Source organism: Arachis stenosperma, chromosome 9, assembly GCF_014773155.1.
Source record: "Arachis stenosperma cultivar V10309 chromosome 9, arast.V10309.gnm1.PFL2, whole genome shotgun sequence".
In the NCBI taxonomy this organism is placed as follows: Eukaryota; Viridiplantae; Streptophyta; class Magnoliopsida; order Fabales; family Fabaceae; genus Arachis; species Arachis stenosperma.
In genome coordinates, this window is record NC_080385.1 from 17,671,961 (window position 1) to 17,690,151 (window position 18,191).

Consider the following 18,191-nt stretch of genomic DNA (forward strand, 5'->3'; position numbering starts at 1 on the left):
AATACATCTTAATATCTTGGCGTTATAAGAGAACTAATATATCTTGTTAATAATAATACACAACCCAATATATTATTACTATAAATTTATTAGTTTATTATAATTTCTCTCCGACTAGAATACATTGTAATAGAATCAAGGAAGTTTTTCAGTATCTCCTAAAAAAGTTGATATAGAATTATTTCACTTGTATGAACCCCAGTTACAAATAGCTATACAAATGCAATACAATTTTTTGATTCCCATAAATGGAAATTGATGTTCAACAAATTGCTCAAGTGATAATTTGATAGATTTATTAACAAAGTCACTTCTCACATCTTTTATTAAAAATTTGGCACATAAGATTAGACGTCGACTTTGATATCTTAAATACTATCATTAGGAGGGATTAAGCAACTACAACGTCCCCAATTTTTATTATCGACAAAAATACTCTTAAATATTTTAAAAATGTGTCAAAACTACCTATCCGTAAAGATAGACATGGCATGTGAACATTTTAGAGTGATGTGGCAAACAAAGTAATTTATATGGCAAACGGAGCAATGATGTAGCCCGCACCCTCTTCTCCTATCTCTTCCTGATTTCCTCTCGCCCTCCCCTCTTCTCTTCTCACATACCCTCTAAGTTTCCATCCGCATCACCTTTGTCAGTCGTGACAGAATTGTCGGCGAACTAGCACCTCTTCTTCTTCTTTCATTTTTTCGCATTTACTTTTCTTCTCTCAAACCTTAACCACTAACACAACCATCAACACTCTTATCCTCACCTTATAGAACCTTCTTCTTAACCAAAAGTCCTCAATTTCTCATATCCCAAGTCATCATATTTTATTAGAGTGTTTGCACAGGATACTTGGAGGAAAATAAGAGGACAGTGATGTTGGAGCTGCAAAAAGAAAAGAATCAATGTTGCTATCTCAATTATAGAACTCTATTCCCAAATTAAACATAACCTAATCTGAAATTACTTTTCTCTCAACTTCTATCCCTCCACTTTCGTGGCGCCATAGCCACCGTTGCTGCGAGAGCTTCGTCTTCTTCTCTTTTCAATGCTAGAAGCTGTTGTACAACGGCCAACAACTACCACAACACAATAACCATTAACAAAAAGTGAAAAGCATATAAAAAGAAGAAGAGAAGATCTGAGAATAAAGAAGAGAGAAGATGCAATTGAGGATGCATGACTTAATGACGACGACACCGGCAAAGATGACCGCGCCTTCTTTGCCTTGCGTCTCACTCTTCCCAGTGGCCTCCCTCCAGCGAGCTCTCTCTCCCTTGGAATCCAATAGTGGCAGCAGTCCAATCGACACCAGTAATGAACGAGACTTGACAACGACAGGAATAACCTAATTAAGAGTATTTTTATCGATAATAAAAATTTAGGTTATTTTTGTGAACGTTAGAATATTTCAAGAGCGTTTTTAGTGATTAATCCTAGAATGTACTTTTCGTTTTTAGTTAGATTTTTGTTCTTAATGATTATTTTTACAAAGTTTTTGATGTGACAATTCTCATTTAAAAATAATATATATATATATATATATATATATATATTATATAACTTTTTGCTATTTTTTGTTTCATTGAATTTTTTTTAGTGAGATTTTAACAAAATATATTTATAATAGATATTTAAAAATGAGTGTTATAAAGTTATGTTTGTTTATAGGCACAGGATACTAAAACAGAAATACAAAAATATAAAATTGTATTTTATAAATTAAACATAGATAAATATTTATGTCTAAAAATATTAAATTAATATATTTTGTATCTATTATGATAGAAATATGCAAATTTTTATGAAATTTAATGCAACCAAAAATTTGGCTTAAATTTGGTTAAGTTTGTTCTACTACCAAATCAATAACCAAATTCTAAATTGTTTAGCTTTGTAATTAAATACTAATAGTGAGAGTTTAAAGTCATAAATACTATACAACCACCCACCAAATACCACATAAATTTGTGTGGTTTTTATTAGGGGTGTTCGCGGTGCGGTTTGCATCAATTTTGAGTCAAAAACTCATTCGATTCGAACACTATGTTTATCTGCGGTGCGGTTTGGATTGGATGATTTTTTTAAAAAAATTCGATCCGATCCGATCCAGTTTCGAGTGGTTTGGATTGGATTGGATTTGCGGTTTTGTAAATTAAAAAAACTAAATATATATAACAAGTCTCAACATCAAATTTTAAATAACCAACAATGACATAGCAAGTCTTAACAATATCTTAAAAAATCAACGATAACATAACAATAGAAATAAAATTATAGGTTAGTTAAAATAAATAAATAAATCACATTTTGAACATAAAACATCTATTAAATAATAATAATACATGAAAAATATAAAAATGTATAATAAATTGAATATGTTATAAGTATAATTATAAACATAATGATAAAATAATAATATTATAACACATTGTGCGGTTTGGATTGGATTGGATCGGTTGTGAAAAGTAGATCCAAAATCCGATCTGATCTCGTGGTTTGTAAAAAATAAAATCCAATCAAATCCGAATTAGTGCGGTTTTAATCGGTTTTTGGTTTAGATTGGATTGGATGAGCGGTTTAATTTAGATCGGTTTGGATTTAAACATCCCTAGTTTTTATGTAGAAAAAGTTTAAAAACCCAATTTCTTGTTATTTTATATTAACCAATTTTAATAATTAGTATTTATAATTTAAGATATAAAATAGAAAAAATTATAATTTAGAGTCTAAAAATTAAAATAAATAAAATAATTAAAAAAATTAATTACTTAACCTTACTCTTTTGAATAATATTCTACATTATAATATAAATATATATTATTATAGAATATATATCATAAATCCTTTTTTTTTTCGGAAAAAACCCTTTATTCATAGAAAACATAGTACTTAGACTCTGAAACTAAAACAGTAAAACTGGAGTTGCACTTGTGTGAATATGACAAGGTGATTGATTACGTGTAACTAGGGACACCCGTCCCCTTAGTGTGGATTCCTCTAAACACAAAACAGAATAAAGAAATCAACATTTGATAATTCGAACATCTTCTTTTCCATTTGTCCACTACCCACTTTCTTCTCTTCTCTTCTCTTCATTTCGTTTCTTTTCCGTTACCCCCACCACCGCCGAACCTCGTGAATCGATCAACCACCGCCGGACTCAGAAATCTCAATCGCCGGCGAGATTCCCTGGCCATTGCACTCAAGGCTGACACTGCAGGTCTGCCATTCTGTTGTTCAGGTACTTCTTGTCCACGTCATCGCCACTCGGGAGTTCTGTTCAGTTCCATTGTTGCTATAATCAAATCGTCCATAGAGCTTTGTATTCTATACCAAAATTAATTTCATGATTTTGTTACTGAGGCGTTGAGTTCTGCTTTGATATTTTTTCATTGGGAACAGTTTCACCTCACGGGAAGAAGGGTCGATTTATTTCATTTGGGGGAAAATGCCTTAGGTCTTGTTGTAGCTAATGCTGAAGTTACATGAACCTTGCTTTCTGTATTTTATGGGTGAATCGTTGATTTGATCAGATTACTTTTTTATTATTTTATTTTATTTTATTTTTATCTGATTGAACTTATCCTGCTAAAAGGGTTTACTGCCTTGACCTTAATTATTACTGCGATGAATTGAGAGACATGTATATTTTTTGTTTGATTCTTGTTCTGTTTAACTTAGATCCCTTGTTATCTATATGCCTTATTTTATATGTGTAGTGGTTTGTGCCTATTATCTTTGAGCGGATTTAGTTTTCAATATCGCTTGAAACAGCTGTTTATTTTGTTTTAATCTCAAAGTTGCGGTGAGATATAAGTTAGATATAAGTTATATAACCGATATCCGATTTCAAGATGGATTTTGAAACCTGAAATTTGTTTAATGGTTTCCACATTTCTCAAAACTTCTCATAATTTTTGTGAAGCATGATGAAAAGTGAATAAAACTTCAAATTCTTCTAAATAAGGAAAAAAATTGCAGTGCAAGTCTTACAGGAGATTCAGTCATCTCTCAATATTCTGTATTATATTCCCCGCTGCACCTTAATTAATCCGACCTATATGTAGCTCTTTTCATAGGCCGATATGGATTCCCTAATCTAGACCTCTAGCTTTTGTGGGTAAAAGGAAGTTATGACTACACTTAACAGAAAATCAAGTCACCAATTTTCTGAAATTTGATTTAGTTAATTCCTAATCTACATTTACAAAATATGTTTCCTTTTGGGAATTGGGTTTTAGTTAGAAACTTATTTTTTTTTATCTTCCCATCCTATGATATTTGTGTGCATCCGGTTTCTAGTTTCTATTATTTGAATTTCTTGACAGCTTTAATATAAAGTATTAGGCAGACTGGTTATGCTGTTGTAATTGGAAGTGTTTCAGTTATTGAAGTTGAAGAATTTCATACATGTAACGATAGCATGTTTTGTCCTTATTCCGTACATAAACTTCACATCATGTTTTGTCCTTATTCCGTACATAATTTTTTTTTTAAATTTATCTATTTATTGATTCATTTATATTTGAATGCTATATTCTGTTTTATACTCTTGCCGAAATGAATTCCTTTTCCGCCAATCCTTCTGCATTTTTCTCACTTCATGTTGAATTTCTTTTACTGCTTTTAGGTAAGTTTGTATGCTGCTTAAGAAGGACCGATAAATCATAAAAAATAATAAATGGCCGACCAAAATGCTATGCCCTCCTGGTTAAAAAGTCTTAATATCAACAATATATATTTCATGAAAGATCATGGAGAATATGGAGTTGTAGCTGCTATAGTCATAGGCATCCTACTTCCTATCTTGTTTTCAACTCTTTTCTTGGGAAAGAGAAGAGGAAAGGTACGAGGTGTTCCAGTAAAGGTTGGTGGTGAGGCAGGTTACGCAGTGCGTAATGCTCGGAAAAAGGAGTTGGTTGAAGTTCCTTGGAAAGGAGCTACAACCATGGCTCATCTATTTGAACAAAGTTGTAAGAAATATACCAACAATCAATGTCTAGGAACAAGAAAGCTAATCGGAAAGGATTTTGTTACATCTAGTGATGGCCGGAAGTTTGAGAAAGTACACTTAGGAGAGTATGAATGGGAAACATATGGACAGGTTTTTGCTCGTGTGTGCAACTTTGCATCTGGTATCCTTAGATTTGGCCATAATATAGATAGCCGTGTTGCAATTTTCGCTGATACTCGATCTGAGTGGCTCATTTCCCTTCAGGTAAGTTTGCTTTATCAGCTTCATTTCTGTGTGTTATTTCATTTGTAGCCTTGAGGATAAATAATGGTTTTGTTCATAAATTTTTAACAGAAGTCATGCTGATTGCAGGGTTGCTTCCGACAGAGTATAACAGTTGTTACTATTTATGCTACTTTAGGGGAGGATGCCCTAATTCACTCACTAAATGAGGTAGGAAAAGTTATCTCTTGCATAGTTATACAGTGTGTAGTTAGATTATAGTAGTCATAAGAAAAGTATATGATCTAATAATATAAGTGGTATGGTATGTCGTTGCTTGGAATATCCACAGACCCAAGTTTCAACCCTGATATGCGACTCAAAGAAGTTGAAGATGTTGGATGCAATAAGTTCTAAGCTACCATCTATTCAGAACATTATTTACTTTGAAGATGAAGACAAAGATGCTTCCTCAGGAAGTTTGGGCAACTGGAAAACTGCATCTTTTAGTGAAGTTGAGAAACTTGGGAAAGAAAGTCCCATTGAACCGAGCTTTCCTTCCAAGGATGCTATTGCTGTTGTGATGTATACAAGTGGTAGTACAGGGCTGCCAAAGGTTGGTTTCTTCTTCAAGTTTTCTTGTATGTTATTATTCCTTTTTGTGTGTATGTGTGTGTGCATATCATATGTAAAATCTTATATTTCTCTTTCTAGTTTTCTGTGGGTGTGCTAAATGTTATTATATTTGCAGAATGATGCTTAATAAATGTATCAACTCTCAAAAACCATGTTCTTGTTAAAGCATGTAGTCTAGAGACCTTGGTATTCTGACTGGGGTCTTGCTATGGCTTATTATATGCTGGTTTAGGTGGTAAATATGCACAAGATCTGTACCATGGGGTAAAACTCTATTGTTAAAACTGATATCAGTGAAGAAATAAAAAATATGCTCTGTATATTGACTGGGGAAAAAAGCCACTGAATTTACACAAATAATGAAGAAAAACTCTCTATATCATCACTCTCTTTGGTTTTATCAGAGTGATATCAGCTTAGGTAGAGAAGAACAGAAACAAAAATGCAAGAAAATGTGTAAACAATTAAGGGAGCTAAGCAATCCCACTTTCTAGTGTCACCGAAATGAAGCCTACCCCTCTTTGACCTTCACCCCCTGCTGAGTCAGCAAGCTAGTTAGGCCGTTCCTGCTCTGTGGTCCTTAACATTCATGTACCTTCTACTTTTTAACATTATTAATTTGTATCGTTCAGCTGAATCATTTCTTGTAGATTGGTATGATACTAAGATCCCAAGGTGAAATACAGTCCAAATGGACTAACAAGTATGGTATAGAAAATAAAAAATGCTGCAAACAAACATACTCCTGGGTGGTAGAAGGACCTTTCACCTTCCTAGGTCTTGCTTTATGTAATATACATTCCCTCATTCATATACCAATCTAGCTAGTAACGGGGAAGAATCACTTCTTAAATACAACACCAAGCATCCCTGCATCTATGGTACTTTATTTAGCCTCTTGTCAATCAGAAGCCTCATCTTGTCTCCTTAGCCCTCTCTGTGCCACTGACAGTCTGCCTCTGATACCATTGTTAAGTAAGGAAAGTGGGAAAATCACATTTTGAAAGCTAGCTGTTAAGGGAGAAGAACCATCCTCCTTAAATACAATATTAAGCATCACATACTGCTACTGATGTGGTACTTTGGACATTTTACAATACCAAAGTCCGTAACTGTTTCCTACCCAAAAACCCGCAAATTCTTTTGCACATTTTCTCTTGTATGCCATGTCAACAAAACTAGCCCCCCTCTCCCCACTTTCTTGCTCCATTAGACCCATCTAGTTCCTCTGCTCATACTCATAACTACTATCAAACTTGGGATCAATACTTCCACCTCCCTCCCTAAAATATCTCCTTGTCCTCAAGGCATGGAGTGAAAAGCCAATGTTTTTGCTGAAAAGATTTCCTCCTAGGTGACAAACCATGAAACTTGGCAGGAAAGAATTCTTATAGTGTAGCTATGTTGACGTTGGTTCCATTGCTTAAAGAGTGCAGTTTCTTCTTAAGGAGATATTTCCTGTTCTTGAGTCAGTTGATTTTTGACAATTCTCTGGCAAACAACAGCTTGATCACATATATCTTGATCGTAAACTTTCTTTTCCTCCAAGCATGTGCCAGCATTAGAAATGGGATTTACCTTATATAATCCATTTTAGCCTGTGCAGCTGTGACACCACGTCCATTGCTTCATCTATGCATATCATAATATCAATCTCTGGCTCTCCAGTAGAACATTTGTTGTATATTAACATTGTTGAGCCAATATGATCTCCATATGCTCAATATATCTTCCGCCGTAATCTGATGATGTGCTAATTATTTGTACTTGTGTAGGGTGTTATGATTACTCATGGTAACATCGTAGCCACTACAGCAGCTGTTATCACGGTGATTCCAAATCTGGGTACCAAGGATGTATATTTAGCCTATTTGCCCCTTGCACATGTTTTTGAAATGGCTGCAGAGGTAATATCTTCTTAACCGTATAGTTGTCTCAATAGTTGATGTTGTTAACCCTAAGTTAAAGTGATTGTCCAGTCTGTTATGCTGGCTACCGGGATTGCAATTGGTTATGGCTCTCCTTTGACTCTCACAGACACATCTAATAAAATCAAGAAAGGAACCAAGGGAGATGTTAGTGTATTGAAGCCTACTCTTCTGACTGCTGTACCAGCTATTCTTGATCGTATTCGAGAAGGAGTTGTTTCAAAGGTTTGAACTGAACTCATTCTGGTAGATCTTTTGCTTGTAAATTTACAATTTTTTAAACAATTTACTCCTCCCTCTGTATTCTATTTGTCTTTACTGCACAAATCCCCCTATTATTTTTTCTTTATTAGCAACTCCAAATGAATTTGATTTTCACATTTTTTTTTGTTCAATATAAAAGGCTAAACAACAATAGAAATTGAGTTTGGCCACTGAACGATGAGATAGTGATTCGTTTGATGATTATTTAAGGCTAGTCAATATTTCGCACTCAGTTGTGGTGTTATTTGTTTCTTTGTTAACATTTAATAATATTTCCCTTTTTTTATCATTTAAGGCTATAAACAACAACAGGAATTGAGTTTGACAAGATAGTGATGCGATTGGTGATTCTTATGCGAATGAATATTTTGTACTTAGTGGTCATGTTATTTGGTTTCTTTGTTACAATTTAATAGTGCAAAAATCAAAGAGTTTTGGTTGGTTTTTCATAATAGAGGAGGAAATTGTACTAAAACTAAGTTTTCAATAACTACACTTAATGTATGGTCTTCCTAATGATTTCTACCAACAACTTTTAGATCTCTGTCCATCATTTTTAATGTGAATAGCTTCCTTTAGTTTATCTTTTATTTTCTGGTTTATATTGTTCTCACATAAGCAAACTATTAAACAAGTTTAAACTCTGTCCACAAACAATGTTGTTGATAATGTTATTTATCTTGACCGTCTCATCTGTCATCACTATTACACTGGCTTTGGCTCCTAGCTAGAACTTCGCTGTTCAATATTCACCAATATATAATTATATAGCATTACAGTTTTACTATTAGTATTATAAGTAGAGGTTAGAATTCCTCTCGTATAACAAATCACATAAGAGTAATATATTCTTTCTCTCATTTGTTGAGTTATTCTTTAATCTATTATTTTTCTTGTTAATCATGGATTTTAACAGCTGTCAGTAATTGCATTAACTCTGATTTTCTCTATCCACCCATGGATATTCAATGATTTAAACTACTAGGTAAATGGTTATTATTCTTCCTTACTCTTCTTTATATTGTAATTTAGGTTGAGGAAAAGGGGGGAATTGTGAAAAATCTTTTCCAGATAGCATACAATCGCCGACTGGCTGCAGTTAAGGGAAGCTGGCTAGGGGCTTGGGGAATAGAAAAATTGGTGTGGGATACCATTGTCTTTAAAAAAATTCGCCTTTTACTAGGAGGCCGCATACGATTTATGCTTTGTGGTGGAGCCCCTTTATCCGGAGATTCACAGCACTTTATCAATATCTGCATAGGGTGATGATTCCTTTCTTTGCACTATATACTTCATTCAACTAGTCATCTTTATACATGTGCTTCCATGTGTGTTCTACCATACATCTGTACCTTTAGGGGAATGTGGTTCTATTTTAATCTCTACCTTATCATTGAACATGTTATAGTCAACATGCTTATACTTTTTTCTGATTTATACTTGTATTTGTCCAAACACTACAGAGCTCCTATTGGGCAAGGATATGGGTTGACCGAAACATTTGCTGGGGCTGCCTTCTCTGAGTGGGATGATGACAGTGTGGGGCGTGTTGGTCCACCTCTTCCTTGTGCTTACATTAAGGTATGCTATCTATCCTGTCAATGAGAATTTTAGTGTTGAACAACCGACTTCTATTTGTAAATGTTGCTTTCTATTATGGTAATGTTGATTAATTGTTATAGTGTCTTGCTGCAATAGAACTTCCTGCTATTGACAGCAAAGAGCTTTAAATGGGGAAATTTTAATCTGTATTAATTTGGTTGTATAGCTAGTTTCTTGGGAAGAAGGAGGGTACAAGACTTCAGACAAACCAATGCCACGAGGAGAGGTTGTAGTTGGTGGATTCAGTGTTACTGGTGGTTACTTTAAGAATCAAGAGAAAACTAATGAAGTGTACAAGGTATGTTCAATCATGCACATATGCATGTCATTTTCTCCTCAATATTTCCTGCTTTGGATCTCCTACTGTTGCTTAAACTGCATTTCTCAAATTTTAACTTCTAATAGGTTGATGAAAATGGCTTACGCTGGTTTTATACTGGCGACATTGGGCAATTCCATCCAGATGGTTGTCTTGAAATCATAGATAGGAAGAAGGATATCGTCAAACTTCAACATGGAGAATATCTCTCTCTTGGAAAGGTGACTTAAGCTAATGCTATACCTTAATTCTTCTGGATTCCAAAATTAAGTGCTGATACAAGTTTCACAGTATTTTGTTGGGTTTTAAAATTATATTCCACTTTCACTCAATTGCAGGTTGAAGCAGTGCTATCTACTTGTAATTATGTGGACAGTGTCATGGTTCATGCAGATCCCTTTCATAATTACTGTGTTGCTCTTATTGTTCCATCACGCAAGTCTCTGGAGAATTGGGCTCAGCAAGCTGGTACTGAATACAAAGATTTTCCTGAACTCTGTAGCAAAACTGAAAGTACCAATGAAGTCCTGCAGGCCATTAACAAGGTGAGCTAATAATTGATGACTGCTTGTTTTGCTGCTATAGGGAGTTGTCTAGATTAGCTGATTATCCATTTAATAGAGTGAAACGAAGATAGTTTGAGTTGATCATATCTATGCCAGCTTGGTTAACTGCCACAGCTGCCAGTAACTAACATAAGAATATGATTCTCTAAACTACCGTTAGACTAGCGTGTTGCAGAAGCTATATGTTCTGCATATAAATACATGAACATACACTATAACTCATTAGTTCAATAAATTTCAGAATCCAGAACTCACTTTATCTCTCTTTCTCAAAACCCAAAAATATCCGTTCATAAGTTATGAATTATTGCTTGTTAGTAGTAGTTCCAGACAACTGTTAGATAGATAAAGTCTGCATTTGCCATGTCTCTCTGTCTGTCATGTCGTCTTCTTTTTCTTTTTTAGCTCAAGCATAAAAGAAATGAAAAATAAATAAAATATTAACCATTTAAATGTTCATTCATGCCTAAGTTGCCATAGTGTCATGTTGAGTTGACAAACTATTCCAGTGGTGTCGCCGTGTTTGTATTGTTTTGGTTGGCCTGTCGCTGCTGTGACAAGGCTTATCTTCTATTTATCTTTTCATTGGGTAAATCACATTGTTTATTTACATTTATTTTGCAGGTTGCAAAAGCTGGAAAACTGCAGAAATCTGAAATCCCAGCAAAGATAAAGTTGCTTCCAGATCCATGGACACCAGAATCTGGATTAGTCACTGCTGCTCTTAAGATAAAGAGAGAACAGCTGAAAGCTAAATTCAAAGATGATCTGAAGAAGCTGTATGAATGAAGCATATATCATTTTTTGGGAATCAGTATCTTACCACGTTTCTTGACTGTCTTTTCACCGTATGTGATATCCGACTGTTCTGGCTTTACAACCCATAACACTTCGCTTGCTTCGAAAAATGAGCAATTTATGAGCAAGCATTTCACTTGAACGGTTCGGTTGTGATTCCGATGACATTTTGTTTGATGTTTAGGCTCTCCCTTCTTCGAGTGAATGGAGGAGGTGAAACTATTTTGTGACGCCTTATAAAGGCTCTTATTATGGTACTATACCATTATGTTCATGTTAATAAGAATTATGGATGGCACTGTAACGTATGACCTGCAAGGCTGCAACTAATTTAAAATATCCACAATTCCTTGCACAGATTTGGTGTTAAAATAAGATGTCCATCATCACAACTTTCTTGGCATAAAAAAGAACAGTCGGCTAGGATTTCAAGATTCAGAGGAAATGTTATTATTTCTTGGCCCTTTAAAGATATATATTTCTTATTTGTTTGCTTGCTGTGTCCTGTAAAATTCAACCATGTCATTCTATAATTCATTGACACCAAAAAATTTTTTACCCAGAATTTGTATTTCAAAAAAGTATTTGTATCATATAGTCCTCCAAAAGTAGTATATATTTTGACATAGGATTTTTAATATTTGATTTCAGACTATTTAACATTGAGAAAAGTTAAACCAATTTGGGTTGGTCGAGTAGTTAGCTCACTCGTCTACTTAAGCAAATGTCGAGGGTTCGAATCCTGCCTTGTGCATGTAGTAATTCCTTGGCTTTGGCTTGTGAAAGTTTTTTAATTTTTTTATTTAATAGATATAAAATAAATACATTGAAAATTTAAATTTTTTGTATTTTTAATAATTTTTTTTTAATTTGTAATCTTAATATATGTTCTTAGGGTACAAGATAGATAAACCCTATTTTTAAATATTAATAACTAACTGATGGTCAAAACATTTATGTTGAGTACAAAGTTTTTTCCTTAGCGCATATTTTGGAAATTAATCTATTTTTAACATTTATTTATATAAAAAACCGATTATCGTATAAAATTATCAATTATCTCACTAAATTTATCTTTATTTTAAGAATATATTACTTTTATAGTTTTATGTACCAAGATAATTAAGTCTAGCATTATTGAATTGCTATTGTTATTACTTTAAACGCAAGAAGAATCAATAATGTCCATTTAATCATTTCAAAATAGCCGCATAAAGAATTTTGATCTCAATATGATTCTTTTACAAATGAATTTTTTACATATAAATACTTAAAATACTGATGAATCTATTTATAAAAAATAAAATTATTATTGTACCGACAAAAAATAAATACAATAAATTTTATTTTTTATAGATGCAATATTAATTTTATTTTTTCGTACATAAATTTATTAGTATTTTAAATATTTGAATAAAAATAATAATTTACCCTTCTTTTATAGAATGTAGTAGTACGAAATAATGTCCAATTTGTATAGAAGGCTAACAAATATATTCCAACGGAAAAGCTCTGCATACAAGCCATTAGGGCTTGTATGCTTTACAAGTTCATTAAACAATAAAATCAAAATACGCGCTGCTCCACGTACGTTGATTACACGCGCTATATAACATCTCGTGTATATCTAACTACCAAATTTAAAATATTTGTTTCCTTCTTCGTTTTCGTTATTTTGAGATTTGGTTGTTCTTCTTCTCGTGCGTCTTCCCTCCTTCTTCTCCATCGTTCTTTTCCTCTCCTTTTCTCACTGGTATGTTCTTCGTTTACGTTACCTTTTTCTCTCTCTGCAACTCGAGCTTCGTTTTCTATTTTGATTTGTTGTTTTCTGAAATCAAAGTTTGAACTCATTTTGAAGATAATGGATCATTCAACCTCAGATTGTCAGCTGAATCCAGGCGAAGTGGATTATGAATTTGAATCTAACGAAGTTCCTGAGGTTTGATTTACATAGGATTAGTATGAATTTTCTTTCATTAATTTGTATAGCATTGTGTAATTGAAAAATTGCTGAACATTGACTGTGAAAGTAACACATTAACATGAATCTGTCGATTCAATGTATTAGTTGTGATTAATTACGTGGAATTTATAGCAGACGCTCGGGTGTAGATCAATTCTTCTTTGGGTGTATTTTAGCTAGAAGTGTGGGTGTATCTACACTTTACTGTTTTTTGTTATTTTAATTGAGTTGTTGTTGTTCAGGTGTATTATATTAGACATGATTGGGTGTGTTTTTAGTTTTTGACATGGTGTATTCTGCAGCCTGTGTATTTACAGTTTATGGCTTTAAAGGTCATTCTGTAGTTGAGTTGTTGCGGTTCGGGTGTATCATATTAGACATGATTGGGTATATTTGAATCATATCTATGGGTGTATTCACAGTTCTGACACGGTGTATTGTGCAGTCTCTCTCGGTTGTTGATGACGAGCTTGTTCCGAAGGTCGGAATGACCTTTACCACCCTTGAAGATGCTGGAAAATTTTACAGGAACTACGCCAAGGCTGCAGGTTTCTCTGCAAGAGTTCGGTGCACAAATAGGAAGGGAAACGAGATTAAGAATCAACTGATTACATGTAGCAGAGAGGAAAAATGGAAATCTAAAATATCTCCGACCGAGAAGACCAATCCGACAGCCGGTTTAAACTGTCTTGCAAGAATTTATATACACACATGAAGGATGTCGGTGCTTGGATCATTTCAAAGGTTGTGCTGGATCATTCACACCCTTGCTGTCCAAGCAAAGCAGAGATGCTCAAACAGCACAGGGAACTAAGCATGTCCATTCGTCATACGATAGAGAATAACGAGGAGGCCGGTATCAGACCAAGCAAAACCTACCAATCATTTGTTGCGGCTGCCGGGGGTCACCGCGAGTTAAATTTTATCGAAAAGGACGTGAGGAATTACATTACCAGGGAAGTGCGGAATGTTTCCGAACAAGAAGATGCAAAGGAATTCGGGAAATATTTCTTAAGAATGAAAGAGAAGAATCCGAATTTCTTTTTTGAGCTCGAACTCGAGGAGGATCAATCGATTAAGCTGGCTTTTTGGGCCGATGCAAGAAGCATAGCCACCTTTGAGTATTTCGGAGACGTCATTTCATTCGACACCACCTACAATACAAACAGGTAACAAACTGTCCCTGTTTATGATGCTAAATTAATTTATTTTTACGAATCCGCAGCAGAGGTGTATATTGGCTGTTTCATTGGGTGTATTCAAAGCATTTGTTGGGGTGTTGGTGCACGAAATTGCAATCATACTTTTGCAATCCCGCACAACTAACCAGCAAGTGCATTGGGTCGTCCAAGTAATACCTTGCGTGAGCAAGGGTCGATCCCACGGAGATTGTCGGCTTGAAGCAAGCTATGGTTATCTTGTAAATCTTAGTCAGGATATCAGAAATTATCAGGATTGATTGTAAAAGCAAAAGAACATGAAATGGTTACTTGTTTTGCAGTAATGGAGAATAGGTTGAGGTTTTGGAGATGCTCCATCTTCTGAATCTCTGCTTTCCTACTGTCTTTCTTCATCAAACACGCGAAGCTCCTTCCATGGCAAGCTGTATGTAGGGTTTCACCGTTGTCAGTGGCTACCTCCCATCCTCTCAGTGAAAACGTTCCTATGCTCTGTCACAGCATGGCTAATCATCTGTCGGTTCTCGGTCAGGCCGGAATAGAATCCACTGATTCTTTTGCGTCTGTCACTAACGCCCCGCCTGCTAGGAGTTTGAAGCACGTCACAGTCATTCAATCATGGAATCCTACTCAGAATACCACAGACAAGGTTTAGACCTTCCGGATTCTCTTGAATGCCGCCATCAGTTCTAGCTTATACCACGAAGATTCTGGTTAAGGAATCCAAGAGATATCTACTCAATCTAAGGTAGAACGGAGGTGGTTTTCAGGCACATGTTCATAGTTGAGAATATGATGAGTGTCACGGATCATCACATTCATCCGGGTTAAGAACAAGTGATATCTTAGAATGGAAGCAAGCATGATTGAATAAGAAACAGTAGTAATTGCATTAATCCATCAAGACACAGCAGAGCTCCTCACCCCCAACCATGGGGTTTAGAGACTCATACCGTGGAAAGTACACAAAGAAACGTGCAAAGTGTCATGAGGTACAGGTACAATGTCAAAAGATCCTATTAATAGTGAACTAGTAACCTAAGGTTTACAGAAATGAATAAATGACAGAAAAATCCACTTTCGGGCCCACTTGGTGTGTGCTTGGGCTGAGCATTGAAGCTTTCATGTGTAGAGACCTTTTCTGGAGTTAAACGCCAGCTTTCATGCCAGTTTGGGCGTTTAACTCCAAGTTTTATGCCAGTTCCAGCGTTAAACGCTGGAAATTCTGAGGCTGAATTGCCACGCCGGTTTGGGCCATCAAATCTTGGGCAAAGTATGGACTATTATACATTGCTGGAAAGCCCAGGATGTCTACTTTCCAATGCCGTTGAGAGCGCGCCAATTGGGCTTCTGTAGCTCCAAAAAAATCCACTTCGAGTGCAGGGAGGTCAGAATCCAACAGCATCTGCAGTCCTTTTCAGTCTCTGAATCAGATTTTTGCTTAGGACCCTCAATTTCAGCCAGAAAATACCTGAAATCACAGAAAAACACACAAACTCATAGTAAAGTCCAGAAAAAGTGAATTTTAGCTAAAAACTAATAAAAATATACTAAAAACTAACTAAAATATACTAAAAACATACTAAAAACAATGCCAAAAAGCGTACAAATTATCCGCTCATCAGGTGTACCTAATGATTTTGCATTCTTGACCATGGTAATTTGTTTCAGGTATAATTTGGTCTGTGGTTCTTTTGTCGGGGTGAATCACCACGGTCAGTCAACACTTCTCGGATGCTCTTTGATGAAGAACGAAGAAATTGAATCATTCAAATGGTTATTTCAATGCTGGCTTCGTTGCATGGGAGGAAACGCTCCGAAAGGGTTTCTCACCGATCAGTGCGCATCAATGAAAAGGGCTTTAGAGGCCTGTATGCCAACAACAGTTCACCGCTGGTGTATTTGGCACATCTTGAAGAAGATTCCAAGCAAATTAAACGGGTACAAGGGACATGCCGATATCGAACAAGAAATGAGCCATGTTGTTTGAAACTCTCACAGCAAAGACTCATTCGATAGGAATTGGAACGATTTTCTGCTGAATTTTGGTCTTGCGGACAACAAGTGGCTTTCAGGTAATGTGTTTTTAAAATCTGCAGCAGAGGTGTAAATTGTATGTTCTCTCGGGTGTATTTTACAGTCTGTGTTTAGGTGTATTATGCAGATCTGTACGAAGACCGTCACATATGGGTTCCTATCTATCTGGATCACCACTTCTGGGCAGGGATGAGAAGCACACAAAGGAGCGAGAGCATGCATTCATTTTTTAACAAGTACATCACCCGGAACAGCTCGCTTATTCAGTTCATCAAACAATACGATAATTGCCTCGGAAGCAGGGAGCAAGCAGAGAGAAAATCAGATGCTGCAGATTTTCATACGGTCATACCGTGTGCAACCAAATCCTCCATTGAAGCTCAGTTTCAAGATGCGTACACTCATGCAAAGTTTAGGGAAGTCCAAGCGCAATTCAGAGGAAAGGCGAATTGCATCACCAGATTAAAGAATTCCGCTCTAGGCTATTCAATATACGAAGTTGGAGAACAAGTTTTCAGCTCAATATTCAACAAGTTCGCGGTTACCTACGACTCAGTTGCAGCCGAGGTAAAATGCCAATGCTTATTATTCGAGTCGAGAGGGATACTGTGCCGTCACGCACTAAGCGTGTTAAGCTTCGAACAAGTAAGCCAAGTGTCCCCTAGATATATACTGGAACGATGGAGCAAGAAGGTAAAGAGGCGACACACACACATCAAGAGCAGCCACGACGAGCCACTAATGGAGCCAAGAAGCAAGAGGTTCGACCAATTGGTTTTTCGTTTGCAAAATATTTGCGAATTTACCTCCGAATCGGAGGAGCTGACTGCAATTCTGCACCGTGCGTACGATAACGTCATGGCCGAGATGGAAGCATTAAAAGCCAAAAGGAAGGGGACATCTTCTTTATCCCATGAAGACGCCAACTTGGAATCCGTTAACGAGCTTCAAAACCCGCCAAGGATTCGAACAAGAGGATGTCCAAAAAACAGGCTAGGTTCAAAGCTGGAGAAACAGATTGCAAATGCCACAAAGAAGAAGAAGACGAAAGTTTTAAGCGAGGTAAAAGTAATGTTCTTTAAATTTGTGGCGATTGAGTCTATTTTTCTCGTTAATAGTTTAGCTAATGTGTGAGTGTTATATTCAGATAAACCTGTTTGATGCTGCATCAGCGGCGCATTCAAATTCCAGCCAATATCAAGGACACGTTATGAATTATCAGTTCAGGGTACCAGCAGCAGGGGATAACTCTTTGGGTGTATAGTTTTATAGAATATGGGTGTAAAAGCACTGTTTCTTTTGGTTGTATTTTTGTTAATTCACAATTTACATATAGACACATATATAGATACATATAGAACAAAAGTTGTAAAAATTCGCAGATTATGGGTGTATATTTCATTTGATGTTTTTCTTCATATTTTAGTACATGTAATTCATACATTTTGAATACAGCACAGACAGTTGGGTGTATATTTTATGCAATCTTGGGTGTATTATTAGACTTGCGTTGGGTGTAACAGTTTATAATTTGCGTTTATATATGCCTTGATTTTTTGCTTCATATTTTACCACATGTAATACAGTTTTTGAATACATCACAAACAGTTTACCAGCACAGATAGTTTAACTATGGGAAAAAATATACATGGAATAGAAGTTGTTGATAAATGGCAAATATTTACATCATTTGTTCAATTTACATACTACCCAGC

The 18,191-nt window shown here is 35.5% G+C and overlaps 1 protein-coding gene across 1 annotated transcript; it reads left to right on the top strand.

Moving 5' to 3' along the window:
* The first annotated feature begins 3,000 nt into the window (after positions 1–3,000).
* On the top strand, positions 3,001–11,768 carry LOC130948570 (long chain acyl-CoA synthetase 8). Its single transcript, XM_057877339.1, has 12 exons — positions 3,001–3,250; positions 4,640–5,227; positions 5,336–5,416; positions 5,538–5,801; positions 7,597–7,728; positions 7,801–7,974; positions 9,046–9,275; positions 9,477–9,594; positions 9,782–9,913; positions 10,021–10,155; positions 10,273–10,479; positions 11,125–11,768. The coding sequence occupies exons 2-12, from the start codon at positions 4,691–4,693 to the stop codon at positions 11,287–11,289; spliced, it is 2,175 nt and encodes a 724-aa protein (XP_057733322.1). The 5' UTR covers positions 3,001–3,250; positions 4,640–4,690; the 3' UTR covers positions 11,290–11,768.
* The last annotated feature ends 6,423 nt before the right edge of the window (positions 11,769–18,191 follow it).

Coding starts and splice junctions, on each gene's coding strand:
- LOC130948570 (XM_057877339.1), top strand. CDS start 4,691: ATGGCCGACCAAAATGCTATGCCCTCCTGGTTAAAAAGTCTTAATATC. Junction 5,802..7,596: donor GTAGTACAGGGCTGCCAAAG/GTTGGTTTCTTC, acceptor GTACTTGTGTAG/GGTGTTATGATTACTCATGG. Junction 9,276..9,476: donor TTTATCAATATCTGCATAGG/GTGATGATTCCT, acceptor CAAACACTACAG/AGCTCCTATTGGGCAAGGAT.